Source organism: Prionailurus viverrinus, chromosome A1 (genome assembly GCF_022837055.1).
Source record: "Prionailurus viverrinus isolate Anna chromosome A1, UM_Priviv_1.0, whole genome shotgun sequence".
NCBI classification, from domain to species: Eukaryota; Metazoa; Chordata; class Mammalia; order Carnivora; family Felidae; genus Prionailurus; species Prionailurus viverrinus.
In genome coordinates this window covers 132,478,146-132,498,117 of record NC_062561.1, presented here as the reverse complement: position 1 = coordinate 132,498,117, position 19,972 = coordinate 132,478,146, and the positions used below count along the sequence as shown (strand labels likewise).

At 39.9% G+C, this 19,972-nt stretch overlaps 1 protein-coding gene across 2 annotated transcripts in view; it reads right to left on the bottom strand.

Moving 5' to 3' along the window:
- RGS7BP (regulator of G protein signaling 7 binding protein) overlaps positions 1-19,972 on the bottom strand; it is a 103,783-nt gene that overhangs the window by 34,262 nt on the left and 49,549 nt on the right. For both annotated transcript variants that reach the window (XM_047872708.1, XM_047872715.1), the window contains exon 3: positions 6,359-6,489. In XM_047872708.1, coding sequence (XP_047728664.1) covers positions 6,359-6,489 — 131 coding nt within the window. The remainder of the gene's footprint in view (positions 1-6,358; positions 6,490-19,972) is intronic.

Here is a 19,972-nt window from a genome sequence, read left to right as displayed (position 1 = left end):
AGAGTATATACCTGACAGTAAAAGGTGTGTCTTCAGCCTTGATCCCTGAAGTCCCCTAGCACCTGTTCTAGGTGCTATCATATCCTTAGATATGATACATGCTCAATAAATATTTGTTCAAAGAATGAACGCATGTTTCCACTCAGAATTTAAATCATAGTCTAAGATCTATTCTGCTTCATTTTTTCTAACCTGCTGTTCTATTTTAGTATCAATTGCTTCATTACATTGGAAAATAAAGTCTTGTGGCTATATTCTATTTCTGTTTTTATGTTGCTTGTTTCTTTTATTGGTGTAGGTCATTTCCTTTACATTTCTTAATAGGAGGGTTGAATATATTGGAGTCTTTACTGCTCATATTCTATTCTTTGTCTTGAGTTCATTCTGTATTTTGCTGGATGGCAGGCAGTTCATTAATTTCTCATAATAGCATCTTGAGTTCTCAGCTCCCACTAGATTTTGAATTAAGATTTTTTCAACTTTCAACATTTCTCTCTCCTTTCCCTTTGTGATTACATTATACCCTCAGAGGACTTGGGGACAATTTGGCTGTAAGCTGTGGCCCAGAGGTAGAGCAGAGTCAGAGGGGATGACTGCCCCCTCACTGTCAGAGCCAGGTGAGGCAAAAACACAGATGGAAAGAGCAAGTTCACATGTGAAGGGGAGCTGTGCTGGAATGTTCTATTGTCTCTGCTCCTTTCAATAGCACTGTTGCCCAAACTGATTGAATGGGGAGAGAACATGAGAGAGAGGAAAACCATGGTCAAAACAGTAGGATCATTCAATTCCCTTAGAAACCTGGCCCCACTTACTGCCAACAGAGCAAATGAGACCTACAGTCTCATTTCATCTGGTGGCAGGAAACAGGCACTGATGGTCAGTGCGATACATGGATTCAGCTATGGGAAAAGATTTCCTACTAACTAAGTGTGAAGAAGAGACAGCAACTATTTTGCAGTATAAACAAAGAAATTACACTTTGTCAAGCAATGGTCCAATCTACAACTTTAAGTGTTAGAATATGAAACTACAAAATGACTAAAATTATTCCCATCTGTCATCTTCTTGAAATAAACAATTCTCCAAACCACAAGCTACATGGTACAACCCAATGCCTTTATTAAATCTGGATTTTACCTCACATTACTGTAATTGACTTTAATTTTGTTGGCCGTGAAAAAAGAAAATCATTTCATTACTGTTTTTCTTCTTATTCTTCTCCTCCTTCTCCTCCTCCATCTCTACCTCTTCCTCCTTCTCCTTCTTCTTTTTGGCAGTAGCATGATCTTGTAAATTTTAAAAGATTTCCAAGTAGATTGTACCAGGGAGATGTATGAGACAGCAAAAATTCAGAAGCATGGTGCATGGAAAAAGCATGAAGATCCACAGAAGATTATGTTAAGGACTAAGGATACTTAGAATTTGCTTAATTGGGAGAAGAAGACAATCTTCAGTACTAAATCCAAGCTCCCTACAGGAGCTTTAAAATGATTTGAGCCTTATTTTTCCCAGAAGGAAACCATACTCTGCTCCTGCCGTAACTTTGTGCACTCTTTTTCTCCAAAGAGTAAGCTTATGACTCCTCAATACAATAGCAAAACTAAACATGATACAGAGTACTTGCTGAACTTCTGGTGGTAGCCAGGGGATAACTAGAAATAAAAATAAGTTAAAAGTACATGTAACTGTGAAACAATCTAGCTTCAATATCTAATCTCAACAACAACAACAACAAATTGACCAAAGACCCTCCTATAGAGCCAAACTTGATTCAGTTACAATTCCTTCCTTTTCTCTGATGGAAAAGAAATAGTGAAGAAGAGGGGGAATGGCCAACCAGTAACACTCATGCAGAGGGATAAGAAATTAGCTAACCTAAAAGTTATCCAAACACCAACTTTTACCACATATTAGAAGAAACATACCAGAAAGAAATTCTAAGTAGAAAGATATTTGAAGTGTCACAGACTAGAATGGGAGTCACTATTCCCAAGATTCCAAGGACTACTGATTTCCTGGATAAAGGGACTTAGTGAGATTTTCTAGACAGGCCACTTCCCTAGCCCAAGGCCACACCAGAGATACTACTGCCTTTGGATAAAGAATATGTTATCTGGCATCTTCAATCTTGGTAGACAGATTTGTATAGATCCTGGGGAAAGGGGACTTAGTCACATCGGCAGAGCCTTCTTCCCCATCCTTTCCCCATTTCTTGTTCTCATGCAGTAAGGCCGCTTAGGCTTGCTGACTCCCCTCTGTCTACTTTTATGAGAAGGGGCTGTACGTTTCCAGGACAAGATGCATGTTACATCTCTTAATTTGCCCAACTCTTACTTGAGTAAGAGTACTCCTGTGCTGTGGTCTGTGGACATATTTCTTCCTTTTGTTTTTAAGATTTTACTTTTAAGTAATCCCAACACCCAATTTGGGGCTTGAATTTTCAACCCCAAGATTGAGAGCTGCCTGCTCTATGGGCTGAGTCAATGAGGCTCCCCTAGACATATTTCTTCCAGTCATTTCTGGCAGTCCATGGTCACTGGAGTCAAGTATTTATATTCTCTTTCATCATGGCCTTCCAGATTGTTAGCAGCACATTTCATATACTTATTGTTTACTAGCTGGAGGCTCTTGGACACAGGTTACTGTCCAGTTTCCAATGATACCAAAGAAAGAAAGAAGAAAAACTAATGACATGAACTGACATTTTCTATGCCATTCTGATGGTGGGAATATAAATTAGTGAACAGAAAGAAGCCAGGAGTCAAAAGCAATCATTATAGGGTTAATCTCCTAGGTGTAATGAGGAAATTAACGGAGAGAATAAAGAAATAGAGAAGAAGTGTAATACAAATATAGGGCTAGAAAAATTAGGAATAATTTCTTTAATGGAACCATCCCTTTTCTAAGAGCTAGTATTTTATTTGGCACTCTAGAAATTTTCAGGATATTTGTCAAGTATGTATTTTCATACATGTTTTCTAGTGCTTTCTTTTCTCTGGTTTAATGATATTTTCCTTGGTGCCTACTTCTAGTTACTTATTTCCATTTTCCACGTAGTTTTTCAAGTTTGTTAATTATTTTTTTTAAGGTTTACTTATTTTCGAGAGATAGAGTGAGCACATGCACAGGCAGGGAGGTGAGGGGTGATAAGGTGGGGTGAGAGTGGTGGGGGGGGAGGGGCAGAGAGAGGGGAACAGAGGATCTGAAGGGGGCTCAGTGTTGGCAGCAGTGAGCCCGATGCGGAGCTCCAACTCACCAACCTGAGATCATGACCCGAGTCAAAGTCAGACAGTTAACTTGACTGAGCCACTCAGGTGCCCCAAGTTTTTGGTTTTTTTTTAACTTTAAATAAGATAGTTTTCTTTACTCCTAGTTTAAAGATTTCTCACTAAGAAAATCTCTTTGTCTTCACTGCCTTACCTCTACTGGTGCTTAGACAGAGGTAACAGTACATGAGACAATTAGCTCTTGGACGTGTTTCCTGGAAACACAGGAGGCTTGCCAGGGGTAGAAGGATGGTTTGCTGATTCCAGACGGTGATTACAGAAGGTTACAGAAGGTTACAAATAGATTCAGTTGGAGAAATGTCTGGATGAATTGTTCTTTTAATTTTCTTCAAGCAGGAAGAAAGTAAATTTTGGGGAGCTTTCGATACCATAGATCTAGGTTGGGGCCAAGAATTTGCGTTTCTAACGAGTGATGCTGGTACTCCTAGTGTGGAGACTACACTTTGAAAACCACAGCTTGATTTCAATGGTCGTGTCAAGGGCTTGCAGAGACAGCACGAGCCATCACACACAGCTCTTGCTCATCAGAGGTACCTACTGCTTTCGTATTTGGTTTTCATTTCAGCGTGGATGATAAAGAAGAAAGCATAGAACAAAGTTGAAAGCATATACTTAGGTGGATAGAGAATGGCAAGGTAAGGATCTGGAAGGTTTAGTTTTTACTCCTATAGTGGGGTGATTTCCTTTTGTTTCAAAGGGTAGAGTGACACCTTCCAATCTTCACGGTGTTTCGGAATCACCTGGAGGGCCCCCAGAGATTCTGATGCAGTAGGTCTGGGGTAGGATCCATGAGCCTGCAAGGTTAGTCGGCATCCTGGATAATTTTGAAGCAGTTTGTCTAAGGATTTACACTTTAAATAATAATGATTTTAGAGGAATAAAATAGATGTCCAAGTGGAGTCTTAATCCTATATGTGGGAGAAATCAAAGACCCTATCAGGCAGATTCTTTTTAGTGTTGTACATGGAAGGCTAAGTGTGAGAGCAGGGGGTTATTATTTTTAGAATAAGAAGCAGGGAAGGGAGCAGGTCAGAGACTGACAATGAAGACAGGAGGCACTGAAGACAAAATGAGCTGATCAGTTAAGAGGCCGTGTGTTTTTACTTGTGTGCTCAAGACAATACAGTATTTCCAAATACAGTAAGGGAACAACCTGGATGAGGGAGTCCCTTTTACTTTTAAACAGAGAGCTAGCTGAGAAGAGCCTTTCTTTCAAAAGCCGGTTGTGAAAAGACAGAGTAGGAGTGGATGGCAGGAGACCAGGTGGCACACAGGAGTTAGAGCGAGAGTGGGGTTGGAGGTCACTGAGTGTTAAGGACATGTCATCAACCAGGGAGATTGCAGTGGCAACACGCTCATGACATAAAATACTGCAAGAGTAGCCAATGCAGAGCCCAGAAAAAAGCTACCCATACCTGTTCTGTTCAACCACGTTTAAAAAGAATGAAAATGCTACCCTGCATGTGAGTTCATGTAAGAATGCATGCATGCGCACGCATGAGTGCACACACGTGTGTGTGCATGCGTGTGTGTTTGTGTGTGTGTGTGTGATAGAGACAGCATGAGCGAGTGAGCGAGTAGACAGGATGAGTGAAGACACTGGGCCAGTGACAACTTGTTTGAATGTCATCAGTGTGTGTGAGTGTTCAGTTTTCTGATCAGGTATCAGGAGCGTCTAGGAGCGTCTAGGAGCTAATCTCTCCAAACATGTTCAGTTGCATTAATAACAGAAGTAGTGAAGGAAATTGTTGAAAGGTCAGCTTTTAGAAGGAGAAAGGGGGAAAAAAAAGTAATATTCATGTTTCAAAAAAATGTTCTCCCTTCTTGGAGCAGTGTAGAATGATCCTATTTTTAGTTCTGCCCTGTGCATACGTAGCACGTATGCAAGATTTGATTTTTACAAGGACTTTGTTATGCCATTTAGTTCCCCCCAAACTGCACGCTCGTTTGATGTCAAGTCTCTATGTGAACTGCAAGGTCCTTCTTTTTCCTTCTCTACTTGAACCCTATCTTCACAGCCCAGCTCAAGCCCCATCCTTCTTATAAATTTTCCCTGAAATTACAGGGTTTACTCTCTCTGAATTTAAATCACAGACAAGGATTGCCTTCTTCACATCATCCTGTTCTTTTGAGCTCAAACATAAAGTGTTTGCCTTTTAGAGATTTCCATTAAATTATGTGTTCACTGAATGAGTAAAGAAAATATAGCTGGAATCCTCCTAATTAGAAACTAATAGAAACTTTTGATTTCCTCCCCAGGAATGGGCCTTGATTGCCGAATCAATCTGTATAAAACCATTCCTCTGGCCACAGTGATTGGTTCACTTATAGACCCATGGTCCAATCTGACCCAATCAGAAAGAAGCTCAGGACATTTTCTAGTCTATAGTGAAAGTCTCTTTATGGATCCTTTAGTATGCAGGTGTGATGACTGGACCCATTGGAATCAGTTCGTTGATGTCAGGGAAAGCAGTGTGAGGGTAAAGCCAACCCCCAGGAGAAGGCAGAGAGGGTCATTCAGAATGTGAGTCAAAAGTCCGATCAAACCACGCTCAAGTCATGGGCACCTCTGGAAGTTTCAGGCCTTTTAGCCAATATATTCCTTTATGATTTAAGTCCAGGAATGAGATTTTTCTGTTACTCATCTGCCTCCCTATTGTTGGTTGAGTTCCCTCTATTTTTAAATCTTTGAGACATAATATGTAATTTGTCTTATTGCAGCCAAATTCATTTAGGGAAATAGCAGCAGTCTTGGATGGCATTTACCCCTAGTAAGATTGTTATATATTTTTACTCCCCACGCTGATTGTAACCAAAGTCATGTTCACAAGTGGTAAAATGATACATTTGAGAACAGTTTCTACCACAATTTCTGTTCAAGATGATCAGTGTTCTTATGCACTTAGTATTGGTCTAGAGTTCTTTCATTAATTTATATCAAACATTCCCTGAACATTTACATCCATTCTAATTGTGTGTAGATAGCCATGGGGTGCATTTAGGGCTTTGGGAAAGATTAGCTTTTGTTTAACATTCCTCAGTGTTTATGGCAGTACACTAAATGCAGATACCTTTTCGATGAAACTGAAGAGACCCCAGCAGACATATGGATTTGAGCATCTCTGTTGTGTACATTTCTAAGCAACACTGCAGCTGGATATAAAGCCGACAGATTTCTGGATGGATCTCACCATCTTCCGGGCTGTAACAGAATGAAGGAGAAAAGCTGTGAGCATTTCTCAAGATTTCACTCATCAGCCATTTGTCTCAGTTCGGGGGGGGGGGGGGGAGGGATGCTCAATAAAGATTCCTTAAAGCCTTGAGTCTAAAATATAGGACTTCCTGCTTTCAAAGCAATGACCAATGTCACAGTTCTTACATAAGCGTCTTTCTGACTAACAGCTCTTAATTTTTTTTCCCCTTCAGCAGCAGATTTCTGCTGGGAGCTTAAAATCATAAATGTTTTAAGTAATTGAAAATATCAGACATTTTTGATTTAACTGTTGAAACAGATTTCCAAAATATATTTAAATCATAAGACTCTTCTAGCCTGCAAGAAGAGATTAAAAACTCTTATTTTTAGAGAAACTAACGGAGAGCTATTCAATTGCCAATTATGAGAGCTCTTTAATATTAAGGCTCTAGAATAATATGATTAGAGAGCCGAGATATCAGTTATTTTTATCAAGGTCTTTTGTCTCAGTCTGAAGAATATTCCTTTATTGTTTGCTATGGTTAATTTATAAAAGGCCAACTGATTTTAGTGAAAACAGAAACATTTTATGAAAAGGAAAAGTAATACAATTCAAATATATGCTTAACAATCTAAAGCTAAATAATTACTGAACTTATGCTGTAAAATTTATTCTAAAGTCCTTGAACCTTTCTCTGTTGCCTATGATAAAATGTATAAATGGGAATATGATAAAACATGGAGGGATCACTTTTATTTTTTTATTTAGGGAACAGTTCATTGTCAGAAAAACCCTTTATATGCTGTTACAATCGCATGTGTTGAATAAAGCAATTTAAATAAAAGGGATAAAGTTTAGAGATACATTAGAAATAGAAGGAGCCTAGACATGAGCTCTGTCACATATCCTAAAGTGTCACCTTCTATCCCTGTTCATTTAAAACGCAGTGAAATCTGATTAAATAATGCAGCATTTGGATTTGATTCCTTTATAAAGTGGTCACTGGCAAAATGTTAGGGGCAATTATCGGAAAAAGAATGATGGCTTGATTTTTTATTTAAGTTCTGGACTCACAGTAAAAAGAGTTTGTATTTACACAGCACTTGACAAGTATAATCAGTTTTCATTGTCAGTACTTATTTAGTAGATGAACCAGCGTTTATCTAACTATATGGCTTATGTAACACGGGGAAATGCACCAGGGTTTTGCCTCAGTAGTACTGAGGCCGGCAAAGTTATTCTGTCTTTCCTACGCCACAGCCAAGTGCCTCAGAAGAGCTCACATGCAAAATTCGGCTTTCTCCAGAAAATAAAGGACTATGCTGGTTTCTCATTTGGGTCTCATGGGTCTAGCCCCAGGCCAACACTGGAAACAAGTGTATCTTTTGTGAAAGTCCCAGATTTTCTTCCGGAGCTTTCACCCTTCAGCTGCCCCAGGCTACCTGGGGTTCTTCCCCACTACCCCTCTCCCTGCCCCCAACCACACGTTATATCATCTGCAGCCTTTCAAACTGTCTCTGTGTTCCGTCCCTTCATGGTTCTATTAGATTCTGGAGGAATAAGGGGCATTAATGGTTCATATAGTAAAAAACAATTCTGGTGTATTACCCTAAGATGTTGATTTTGACAGAAAAATCTGAAGGTAGTGTCTTATCCCTAAGGCAGCCTAGAGGAAAAATATGTGAAGGCAGGCAGGTCTTTTCTGTGCTCCTTCATCATCCCAAAATAGCTGCCTGTTTTCACCTGTGTATAGCGTTGGCCCTCGTGTCACATACGCAGATTAAAACAAAAGGAACTTATAATAAATCTGTAGTATTTATTGCACATTTGATGTGTGGGACAATTAGTCACTGTAACATCATTTCAAGCCATGGAATATCCTTATTTTCAGAAGTACAAAACGTGTGCCTAGTACTTAGTTCCAAAAATACGCAAACTCATATATAGGTGACATTTGATGTAACTTAAACAAAGGATTATCATATTAACATATCTTAACCAGTATGTTTTAATGTTTTTTTAAATGTTTTATTATTAATTTTTGAGAGAGAGGCAGAGCATAAGCGGGGGAGGGACAGAGACAGAGGGTAGACACAGAATCTGAAGCAGCTCCAGGCTCGGAGCTGTCAGCCCAGAGCCCAACGTGGGGCTCAAACTCATGAACCGGGAGATCATGACCTGAGCCGAAGTGGGACACTTAACCAACTGAGCCGCCCAGACGCCCCAAGAACCAGTATGTTTTATTATCTTACAGGTAGATGGTGAGCAATAAAGTAGTATATTTAGTGCTCCTGAAAAAGGCAAGTCAGGACAGAGATTAAAATGCCTAATTCATAACGTTTCTGCAGATGCCATCTCCCTAAAGCCTCCGTAACCAACGGGGATTCTCAAAACTGTGGAACCATTTTGCCCATCCTAGATGGTGCAGGGAAGAACTGAATGGGTGCCACCAGAAATATAATGTGCCTAACAATGATTAATTGATGCTAAGGTTGCACTATAAATTTTCTGGTTCAAAAATTCATACATATACTTGCAGAGTATCCTTTAATATCTTGGAAAATTATAGTCAAAGAAAGAAAGGAACTAGTTAAAGAGAAGTGGAAAAGTTACTATATTGTTTATGTTGGTGTTTAATGAGATGCCTTGATCAGTTCCATTAGCTTCAGGATTTGTACAATTTGTTCCTCCTGCTTCAGGGCTCTAAGCTGCATTACTGCTGCTGATTATTAAAAGTTCATTAAAGACAAAATGTCAAATGAGTTATAATATGTCTAATGTTATAAGCAGTGGACTGAAATAGATTTTGATAAGCATTAAGATCATGTAGGTGGGAGCGCCTGGGTGGCTCAGTCGGTTAAGCATCCGACTTCGGCTCAGGTCATGATCTCATGGCTTGTGAGTTCCAGCCCCGCATCGGGCTCTGTGCTGACAGCTCAGAGCCTGGAGCCTCTTCAGATTCTGTGTCTTTCTCTCTCTCTCTACCCCTCCCCTGCTCACACTCTGTCTCTGTCTCTCAAAAATAAACATTAAAAAAAAAAAAAAGATCATGTAGGTTATTTTCATAATAAATGAACAATGAAGTTATAACAGAGAAAATGCAGGAAAAGCCAAGAAAACAGCAATGTGAACGCTTGAAACTTTCTAAGGATAAATTAGAAGACCGAAGGAATAACTTACATTAAGACAGAATTAGGCCTATGACTTTTCCTCCAGCAACTGGAAGCAACTTAACATGGAAGTAACTTTACCATGTGTTATTACTTAAGCTTAGTCTACATGGATTCACTCTTATTAATATCAAGTTTAAGTCTAAGAGAGCCACCTTTGTGGTGGTGCCCATTTAATTTAGCCAAAGACATTTTACAGGTTTGTGACTAGGCTGTGCTTATTTATTTATTTTTCTATTGAGCATAAATCAAGAGCCAACCTGATAATTTTGATTAATAGAAAGTCCTAGTTTTAATGGGCGAACATCCTAAAAATTAACTTCAATGATAGTGACTTGGAGCTCCAATTGAAGTTAAATAATCTTTCCATCAACTCCTGAAGGATGAGAATCAAGATTTAATGTCATAATCATATGACTTAAGAAGCCTGAACTGGTATAGTAATAGGGGGATTTAGATACAGATTTTGCCTGAGATGCCCCTTGATAATGGAAGTGTGGATATACTCTGTGAATATTCTTTTTTTTTTTTTTTAATTTTTTTTCAACGTTTATTTATTTTTGGGACAGAGAGAGACAGAGCATGAACGAGGGAGGGGCAGAGAGAGAGGGAGACACAGAATCGGAAACAGGCTCCAGGCTCTGAGCCATCAGCCCAGAGTCCGATGCGGGGCTCGAACTCACGGACCACGAGATCGTGACCTGGCTGAAGTCGGACGCTTAACCGACTGCGCCACCCAGGCGCCCCTCTCTGTGAATATTCTTATTTGATAACTAAAAAAGTAATATGATACACACCCACCTGAATGGCTAAAATTAAAAAAGCCTGAAAATGCCGAACGTTGCTGATCATGTGAAGCAACAGGGACTCTCCAGACATTGTTGATGTGAGTTAAAACAGTGCAATTGCTTCAAAAAGAGTTAAGGAAGTTTCTTATGAAACTAGACATATACCTACTTGTGACCTGGCAATCCATTTCTAGGTATTTAACAAAAGAAATGAAAACATATTCACAAAAAGATCTCTGTAAGACTGTTCATAGTAATTTTATTTAGGATACCTAAAAACTGCAAATAATCCATGTGTCTGTCAAGAGGACAGTGAATAAAGAAACTAGTTATATTCTTACAGTAGAGTGATGCTCAACAATTCAAAGGAGTAAACTCTTGATACACAAAGCAGCATGAATGAATCACAAACACATGAACACGTTTATATGATGTTCTAGAAGAGATAAAACTGTTAGTGATAAATAGTAGAATAATGGTGAGGAGGGGATTTGGGAAGGAGCATGCAGAGAAGGAGCTTTCTGGGGCGAGGGTAATATTCCATATCTAGACAGAGATTTGAGTTATATGGGTGTATACATTTGGCAAAACTTACTGAATGGTACGCTTAATATCTGTATAGTTGATTATATGCAAGTTTTACTTAAAAAATAAGAGCCATCAGCAATTATTGATAATTAATGATATGCATGCCGAATTATTTACGTATAAAATTTACTGATATCTGCAGCTTCAGAAAAATAATATGGATTGCTGGTTGGCTAGAGGGATGGACAGACAGACAAAGCAAGTATACTAGAATGTTAATTGTAGAATCTAGGTGATGGGGATTTACTTGGTGTCCAAGCATTTATGGTTCCCCAAATAATTACATGGTCTAAATTGAACAAATCAACTGAGAAGCTTAACGACTAGTAAGGTCAAGTTCAGGAGTGAACACACTAGGGATTTTAGTTATGAAATGCTCTGGCCCTGCATCGGTCTGCTCTTTTATCGAGGTTGCCAGACTTTTGGTGTTCTATGCAACTGCTAAGAGCTTTTTAAAAACCAGCAAAATGTTTGTTGTTTTGAAAGTTTGTCCCTCATGTAATGGTTTACATACTTAGTTGAAGGCAGCAAGACATTAAAAAAGGAGAATGGGTCTAGAGTCAGAAAACTCAGCTCTAAATATAGACATTGCTGCTTAGAACAGTAATCCCTGGAAAATCATGTGAACTTCTCTGAGACTCAGTTTCCTCTGCTGTGAAACAGGGATAACAACTATTGGTGATTGAAGTAGTGTCTCAAGGTTGTTGCAAGGATCAAATGAGATCATGTGTGGGAAACCCAGTAAAAACGGTGAAGGATTGTTAGAAGTTGGCTGCAATCCATCTTAACACATCAAAGTTGTGTTTACTTAGCTTTATGCTTGAGTGTGGTCTTCAGTTTTAAAAATTATCTGCTCTTCTGCGACATTGTTTATTTGCTTAGAGTTCCCCAGTATGGGTTTTGGTTAAATAAACACGCCATTAGGCTGAGAAAAAGAGGTGTGACCCCATTGACAGCCCCCCCCCCCTCAGCATTTCACGGACTTGGGTGAGGCAGAACACTTGGTGTTTGTCAGCTCCTGGAGACAGAAACCAGAACTTCTGCTGCAGCAGATACAGCCAAGTTTCTCCTTTCAGAATCAATTCTGTTGTCAGCTATTAGGCGAAATGGCAAGACAAAACTCAGGAAGCCAAAGGGCATGTAGGAAGGGAATGATATCCTCTCTTTATTTTTCAGAGCAAATAGCTAGGGAGGAAGAAGATTCACCGACTTGACCCAAGGATAGTGAGCTCCAAACGTCTGTCAGTAACCACCCCCCCCCCCTTTCCCCCAGTGATTTCCTCTCAGATGGATGCCACTCACAACAGTATACCCCAGTTCTGTGTCAAATGCAGGGACAGCTTCAGAGTCCTGCCTTCATATATTTTCCGTGAAGGAGAGGTCTCAAGGTGGCTTCATAGTTTAAGTAACCAATGGATAATGACAGGGCAGAGAAGGAAAATGTGTGTGTGTGTGTGTGTGTGTGCACGTGCGTGTGTGTATGTATGTGTGTCTCAGTTATGCTAGGTTTCAAATTCTTTTTATCATTTTTTAATGGTTATTATTAACTATTTTTGAGACAGAGAGACAGAGTGTGAACAGGGGAGGGGCAAAGACAGAGGGAGACAGAATACAAAGTAGGCTCCAGGCTCTGAGCTGTCAGCACAGAGCCAGATACGGGGATCGAACTCACAAACTGTGGAGGTCATGACCTGAGCTGAAGGTGGGCAACCCAGGGGGCTCCATACATTTCAAATTCTTAAAAAAAATTGTTCTAAATGTTTTTATTTATCTCTGAAGGAGAGAGAGACAGAGCATGAGCAGGGGAAGATCAGAGAGAGAGGGAGACACAGAATCCAAAGCAGGCTCCAGGCTCTGAGCTGTCAGCACAGAGCTCGATGCAGGGCTCTAACTCATGAACTGTAGATCATGACCTGAGCCAAAGTCAGAGGCTCAACCAACTGAGCCACCCAGGTGCCCCAGGTTTAAAATTCTTAAACATAATTACAGGCTCTAGCCAAGTTCAAAAACATGGAATTGATGCTAGATACCTACTAAGTGACTACACTCTTTGAAAAAAAAATTTTTTTAATGTTTATTTTTGAGAGACAGAGAATGTGAGCAGGGGAGGGGTAAAGAGAGAGGGAGGCACAGGAGCCGGAGCAGGCTCCAGGCTCTGAGCTGTCAGCACAGAGCCCGACGTGGGGCTCCAACTCACAAACCATGAAGTTGGATGCTTAACCTATTTAGCCACCCAGGTGCCCCATGACTATACTGTTTTATAACAAAATAAGCACTGCAATTAAAAGAAAAGCCCAGTTAATCAGGAGAACAGAAACCAGACATTTTTTCAAGGTATCTATGTATATAATAGTTGACTTTCCCTATAGTCTCCATTTTTCTCATAATCTTTCTTTAGTGAGTTTTCATGAAACTTGTGTTTTTGGTGGCAACCTCTTCTATGTTCTTCATAGAGAGTCATGACAAGTTTGGTTCCTCCAGGAACCTCTGAAGAAGTAATTGCAGTAACTCCCCTCACTTGCCAGCATGTCCTCGCATGGGAACATAGAGTTCCGTGACTTCCTCAAGGGTCCCTGAACAAGAGCTGGGATCAGACTCTGCCCTGAAGCCATTCAGGTTCAGTCAGAAATGAAACCTGACTTTAACAAAGGAGCGAAACTGGAAACACACCTGAATTATCTGTGGGTGGCCTCTTCAGGTGCCTTTATGCAAAGCATCGGGGCCCAGAGGGGCCAGCACCTTTCATGATCTAGGGCCACATTCTGGTCTTCATCTTCCTGTGGCTTTTGGTTTGCCCTCTGCCAGGACCTTTGACATTTCCCCATGCAGCATAAGGGAGCTTGGATAAATAATGGGTAGCATTACTGGGGCATCTTATTCCCATTTAAAGAGTAAAAAACCATATTTAAACATTTAAACAATATCCATCAGCTTCCTGACATTATGATACTGATACTGAAGACTAAAAATATTACTATTGAATTATAAACAATCTTTTATTTATTTTAAATGTTACTGTTTAAGGCATTACTGGGGAGGTTGGGAAGAGGTGATGACTTTTGTGGCGATTCTGAAGGGACTTTGTGGGCATTTCTCCGGACATTAGAGGATGAAGGAGTTAATGGGGTGCACATTATGATTTCCTTTGCTTGATACTTGAGACTTATGTTTATTGATACAGGGAAAGCTAGTATTTATAAAGCAATATTTCTTCACTCTCCAAAATGAAGTATCTTTCTTATTCTGTCTTGGTCTGCTTCCCCACCCTTTCTCCTTTCTGGCTTGAGAATCTCTTGGAATTTCCTTTTTTTTTTTTTTTCCCTGATTCTCTCAATGTTTTTCTCTTTATGGTCTCTGGTTGGGAGACATGGGGTCTGCAAACAGCTCTTTAGGTCCTGGTCTACTGGATCTTGTGATTCTTTTTTTGTTTTTTAAGTTTTTGAGAGAGAGTGTGAGAGAAAGAACAGGGGAGGGGCAGAGAGAGAGGGAGGGAGAGAGAGAAACTTAAGCAGTCTCCACATCCAACTTGGAGCCCAAAGCAGGGCTAGATCTCATGACCCTGAGATCATGACTTGAGCCAAAATCAAGAGTCAGATGCTTAACTGATTGAGCCACCCAAGTGCCGTCTTGTCATTCTTACAGCTAGCAGAGAGAGGTCTGTGGCTGTTAGAGTCTGAGTCCTGGATTCCTGAATCTCTGCTGGGATGGCAATCAGCACCATGGACATTATTACAACATAGCCCTATCCCACCGACTATAGCCAGGATCTGTTTATTTGTAAATATATATGCATATATATGTGTATATATTTAAATAAGTGTATTATGTTTTTACATTGAATTTGGAAAATATATTCTGCATTGAAAATCAAGATTTTTATGGTCTAATGTTTATTGTTTTTATCTGATACCAATGATCTTCAAAGGTCGATTATCATGTGTTACACTAGAAAGAATTCAGCTCATTAATTTTCATTATATTCAAAGTCTGGGTCATTAATTGCAGCTTGCAGTTAACTCCTGCTTTTATCTGCTGGAGTTTTAGGGCTCAGCATATTAAACTCTTGGTTTATCTAAATGGTATTTAGCCCTTCATTCTTAATCATGTCATTAATTTATGTGATGTCATATTTCTCTTTAGCTAAAGCCATAGGCTTCATCGATATTGCCGAAATAATAACGCAGTTTTAAAACAACCTCCAGTAACTGAGCTGACCAAATTTAACTCCTTCAGTTTATCCAAAAGAGAGTTTTTGATTTTAAAAAAAGGCCTCATCTCATTTATCTGTAACAGCACAAGATGGTGATCAATATTTGAATAATGAATGATGACATATCAGTTGTATAGTTATAGGGTAACGATCAAATCCATTGTGGTTGTCAGTGCCAATGGTTTCCTCTGACATGTGAGGAGCTGTTTATCTAGGGCGAGGGTCTGAAGGGTGACAGAAGGCCATGAGAGTCCAATATGGTCTGCATGAGGCCTGAATTATTTTTTTTAGCCTCATAAAAGGATTAAGCCAGAAAGGCTATTTGGAGAGGGTTGAGGCAGAGGGTAGAGAGTTGGCATTTCTGGCATCTATTTATCATATTAATAACAACAGCATTCTGCTGTGTGCTAGCACTTTGGGTTAGCCCTCTAGTTCATTCCCTCATTTACAGGAAGGATTTTGAGAAGCGTTGGGATTATTATAATTTTTTTTTTTTTTTAGCATTTTGCAGTTTACTTTTTCAGCTTCAGACTCCTACCCAACACTAGAGGTTCTTTAAATATTATGTTTAAGAGGATTCTGTGGGGTTATTCTGTGTTTCTATTGGCATGCAATAATAATTTATGGGCTTTTTTTTGCATAGCTCTCAAAAGAAGACACTTCATGTCAATACGGCATTGTGCATTTCTAGATGGGTGTAATAGCTACTTTGTACAAAAACAGGCAAAAGCTTTATGCAAACAGAAGAGACCAGTATCAGTATAAATGGAAAATATCATATCCCACCGTTTTTCCAAAATTGTCAACGTTTATGTTATTTATCTCTATAACTTCCAACACTGAACAGATTGTCTGATATCTAGCAGGTTCTCAATTAAACAGTTCCCCAAAGTGGCTTTGAACAATAGTGCCTCTATGATGTAAGGAGTCAGAAGGCTGGGGAAATGGTGTTGGTTCAGCCTTTGTCATTAGAGATCAGTTTCCGAAGAGTTTCTTTTCTTGTAGCCCTTGTTTTTTTTTTTCTTTAAGCTCTTCTATAAAAGTAACACGTGCTAGCAGACATTTTATGCAGATAAGAAAAAAGAGGAAAAGAGAACTTAAACCAATGCCAGAGTTATCCATTATTATCATTTTGGTCTATTTCCTTCCAGACTGATACCCTCAGGAGCAAGAAGTTTATCCATTATTGCTGGTTCTCAAGCCCATAGCATAGTGCCTGGTTCGTTGAGGGCTCTCAGTTCATGTTTTTTGAAATGAATCAAACTGAAGGTTTAAGGCTGACCCAATGTATGAGTCCATGTGACAGATCTAGTGGTCTCAGAGGGGCAAGGCTAGTAACCTTGGAGTATTCAAGTCAGTGAAGCAAAGCAGTGGTAATGTGAGCACAGGAGGAAGGGATCCACTTTGCTGCAGTAATTCACATTTTCTCAAAGAAGGAAAAAAGATGAACTAAAGGCCCCTTCCCATCCTCCACATGAGGCCATAAGTGGGTTGATGTTTATATCTTGATTTCATTACTTATAACTGTGTGAACTTGGGCAGTGTCTCAAATTCTTACTACCTGAAATACTGAATTAGGACAGTAAGACCTACTTCATACATTATTGAAAATATTGAAATCAAGTCATATATGGGAATTATGTGATTGTAACAAGCCCAAATGAATGGGCGAAGAAGTGTTCCCGGGAAGCAATTCTGCACATTGTGCCCAGACATCCTCGCACCTTTGTCACAGGCTTTCTTCTTACTTAACTATTAGTTCAAATAATATTTGCTGATTTCCCATTATTCACAAAGGGTGATTCTGGGGGAAAAAGAGGAAAGTACTGTGTTACTTTTTCTGGAGTCATTTTTTTCAGAGTTCATAGAAAGTTGCGTTATTATCCTAGGGTGTTTTTATTTGATGATAACATGCTATAAAGTCTCCTCAGAGACAAATTAATTTTTCCAAACAGTGATAGAAAACTTGTACCCTTTTATTCCTTCCTTGATGTGGTATCATTTTACTGCCATCTAGTTTTCAACTAAATGGCTCCAGCGTGGAGATCTACATATAATTTCCCCCTTCCTTCTTAATGATGAAGTATAATGTTCCATTAGGTGAGACAGAATGAAAAGGACTGTGCCCCTCTGCCAGTAGTTGTAGCTCAAGAACAAAAATAACTCTTCCAGACAGACAGACATATGGGCGGGAGGAGATAGTGGTTAACAAATGTTTAGGTCAGTCTCTTCAATAAAGGCATTGCTTTTGATTTTCAGAAAAGCATAGATTATGTAAGATCATTGGCCTTAGCTAGGGAAAACAGAGTGCGTGAACTTCACTCAGAAAGGGCTTGAGGGCAGGAATACGCTTTGTGAATTTTTGGCATTTGGTTCAGCATTAGCGACATATGACTTAACTGACCTTTCCCGGGAGTTTACCATGTGTCAGCTACCATGCTGAGCAGCTACATCTCACTTAATTCTCACAGTAAGTTTATGAAGTACTTACTACCCTTATCTTTGATTTACAGAGTAAAGGAAATGAGGCTTAACAGAGGCCATGGGACTTCCTCGAGGTCACACCGATAGTAAGGACGGTGGTAAGACTCAAACCTGTATTTTTGCTTTTAAGCTGCTATGTAATTTTACTAGAACACAGTGCTCAGGAACCGAACTGTATGTATATGTTTGTTCATTCACCTCATGCACAGTTACGGAGAGTACACTTTATGCAAACACTATGCTAGGAATGAAATAATCATTTTTTCCTTTTCCTTTGTTGAGCTCCTAAATTATTATGGCTTGAAAGTCCGCCGTACTCCTAGTTCCTCCATTTTTTCCATTTATAACAAGTGCACACTGGTATTCTCTGGGGAGCTCAGGAATACATAAGACAAAGGGAGCATAAGTGTGCAACACAGGAGGCACACCAGGCTCGTGCAAGCTGGTATTTGTGGGGAAGTGAGGAAAACTGCCAACGAGAACAGAATGCCCCCCAGGCCCCAGGGACTCCTCCATCTAAGCAGAGTAATGGGAGTGGGAAAAGGGCATGGTGAGGACTGGGCATAGATTCCTCTTTCTAGCTCTTTGTGCCTTTTCTGCATGCACATTGGATGTGGGAAGGCACCACTGATGCTGTTCATGGGCCATCATTATTCTCTATGTTGTTCAAAGAGAGGCAAAAAGAATCCAGGATGCAACAGAGAGGTCTCTTTTTTGTCACTTTACTGGGAATGTGAGAGTTCTCTGTACAACAGGAGAAATGAATGCTATAAATTATTTGCAAAGCATTTTAGAACAAAGGAGATAAATATATGAACACGAATGCATGACATGATTGCTGGCTAATAGCTCAGCTGGAGTTAAAGCATAAGCGTTTTTGAATGTTATACAAGTGGTCTTCAAACTTTGTGCATCATGCATCTGTATCAATAACAAAATTAAACATGAACTCCTAGTTAGTACACAACATGAATGTGTTGATAAATTATACATAAACAATAACGCATATTAGGTATATACAGTGCACAAAAATTGACATTAGAAATGGAGACTATGAAGTATAAAGTTACGATATTTCCTTTCACATCATCTGCACATGTCACTTTGACATCCACAGGCTTTTGTAGGAGGCTCTCAAGTTTTAATGAGCATTGGAATCACCTGAAAGTCTTGTTAAACCACAGAACTCTGGGCTCTGTCCCTCTAGTTTCCAGTTCAGTGGGTCTGGTCTGGGGTCTGGTTATTCGATTTCTAATAAGTTCCCAGCTGATTCAGGAACCACACTTTGTGAAGCAATGGGGTAGCTTGTTACAGCCATACCCTTTAGGGAAGGCATCCAGCATCCAAGAAAAGAAGTAATAATGCCAGCATTCCAGTGGTAAGGCTGATATTTAAAGCAGGTGACCCTATGGAGCATCCCCAAATCATTTGCACAGCTGCAAATCTGACTCTGTTATGCAAAAGAGTAGCTTCAGGAAAAGTCCCAGTACATTCCAGGCACTTGGAAAGAAAAATGTTTTTAGATAACATCCAGGATACACGTTAGGGAAATCTTAGCAAGTAGATCCAAATATGCACACCTTAGCTCAAACTTCAGCAGATGGAAGACCATGGGAGGTTCTAGGACCACAGTGATATGGCATCCCACAGCACAAGCGCCCCTGGGAAGTCAAGCATTGCTTGGCAATTCTTCTGAGAGGCCTCCTGAAGGGTGTGCATTCAAGTTGCAAATCCTATTTCGTTGGCGCTCCAGGTTTTACTGGGCAAGGTTTTATCCTAATTTTAAAAACATCTTGTTTTATCAATTTTACTTCGTTGTGGCCTTCTTTCATTTCCTGTCCTATAACTCATGTCACAACACCCTTAGAATGAACTGACACCTTACTGCAAATCAAAGGAAAAGCAGCAACACTCACGTTACAAATTCATACATGAGTTAACAAAGAGCCCCACAAAGTGGGTCCACTGGAAAGTGGCACTGTTCCAGGCAAGGGCAAGGGCAAGGGCAAGGGCAAGGGCAAGAACAATAAACTGAGAGGCTCTCTGACTCCTGTTCTGAACAAGTCACTTACAGGGGTGCTCATTTCGAAGCAAGTGGGAAAGAGAGAGAATGCACAAAGGCATATTCTAGCCCACGCTACTAAAATTCCAGACATCCATAACAGATACCCGGTATGCCTACAGCTAACAAAAATCACTTGGAGGATGTGAGGCTGCAACATCGTCTAGAGACTGCAGTCTCAATGAGCAG